Source organism: Dendrobium catenatum, unplaced genomic scaffold, assembly GCF_001605985.2.
Source record: "Dendrobium catenatum unplaced genomic scaffold, ASM160598v2 original_scaffold_154451, whole genome shotgun sequence".
NCBI classification, from domain to species: domain Eukaryota; kingdom Viridiplantae; phylum Streptophyta; class Magnoliopsida; order Asparagales; family Orchidaceae; genus Dendrobium; species Dendrobium catenatum.
This window is the reverse complement of record NW_021472879.1, coordinates 1-1,393: the sequence shown is the minus strand read 5'-3', so window position 1 is coordinate 1,393 and position 1,393 is coordinate 1. Positions and strand designations below refer to the sequence as shown.

The 1,393-nt window shown below is 30.3% G+C and overlaps 1 protein-coding gene across 1 annotated transcript; it reads right to left on the bottom strand.

Moving 5' to 3' along the window:
- Positions 1-417: 417 nt before the first annotated feature.
- Positions 418-847, bottom strand: LOC110094565 (peroxidase 47-like; the record flags this gene model as incomplete). Its single annotated transcript, XM_020819829.1, has 1 exon — positions 418-847. A coding segment is annotated over one exon (430 nt), but the record flags the coding sequence as incomplete, so codon positions are not given.
- Between the last annotated feature and the right edge of the window lie 546 nt (positions 848-1,393).

Here is a 1,393-nt window from a genome sequence, read left to right as displayed (position 1 = left end):
AATCTTTTAATTTTTAAATAGAAAATAAATGACTAATTTTGTCATCAAATTAATTCTTTTAGATAGTTAGATATTATTTTTATCATTAAAAAAAAAAGTTAAGGAGACCAATTCAATCTTTTTTACTTTTATTTTTTAATAATTGAAAATTTATGAGATTTAATCTTAGTGTAAAAAATTAAGTTATGACTCATTTATAGATTTGAATTGAAATTTGATTATTATGTAAATAATGTCAAGATAAAGATATATTCAAGATATAAATTAATTTAAATGAATCTATAATTTTAATTTTATTTTGAAATGAAATAAAGATATATTCGAGAGCTTTAAATTTATTCAAACTAAAAATTTGGTTTATGATTTTTTTTCCTTCATCTAACAAAGCTTAACAACTAGATTAAGCAACCGAATTAGTTAATTAATCCTATGGCAGTTCAGCCTAATCTCTCCCTCATCATCCTCTTTGACATCAAGCAAGCCCATCTTGACAAGAGCTTGTTGGAAATCAAATGAAAATAAGGCCCGGTCCATGCTGTACAGATTGACCAGGCCTCGGATCATTGGGCTGTTAAAGAGGGCCTGGTCGGAGAACAGAAGCCCAGCTCCTCTTTGAATGGTGTTGAAGTAATTATTGTCGAAAATGTTGGGAGAGGCATCAAAGGCCACCGCCGTATTGTCACCCGCCAGGCATTTCTGTGAGAGGAATTTGGCGAAGCTGGGGTCCAAACTCGGGTCCTGTTGGTGGGTGGGGTCGAATTGGCTGAGGCGGTTCTTGAAAGATGAGCACCTTGCTACTCCAAGAGTGTGACCACCTGCACAGTGACAAAACACGACTCCCATAAAGCTGCAGAGTTATAATGATAAATAATTTAATATATCAATCTTCACTCTATTTTGTGTTTATAAGGCCTTAAAGATTAATTTATATGTACATTTTAGGCATGTTACTTTTAAAATTTCCCTACATCAAGCACAAATTTCAATGCAATATTCAGATTAAAAACTTCTAAATTATATTTTGAAATATATAAACTTTGAATTTATGCAATTTTATATTCGAGCTTTAATATCTCGATAAGAATAACTCATCAACATAAAAAATAATCCAATTGGAGTCCTAATGAGCCTACATCAAGCATTTGAATCATAATTAGAAACTTCATTATATTATTTGGATGAACAAATGATCTTAAATCTTACATGTTTATAATCATACTGAGCTCCTCAATAAGATGAATCCAACAAACCCAATATTGTTTAATTTTGACATCATTAAGGTGCTAAAAAACGCTAAAAGAATAATATACAATCAAGGGGATTAATATGAATTGTCCTATAAAGTATTCAATTTTTAGCTTTATTTATAAATCTCTCTCTAAAACACAAGGTT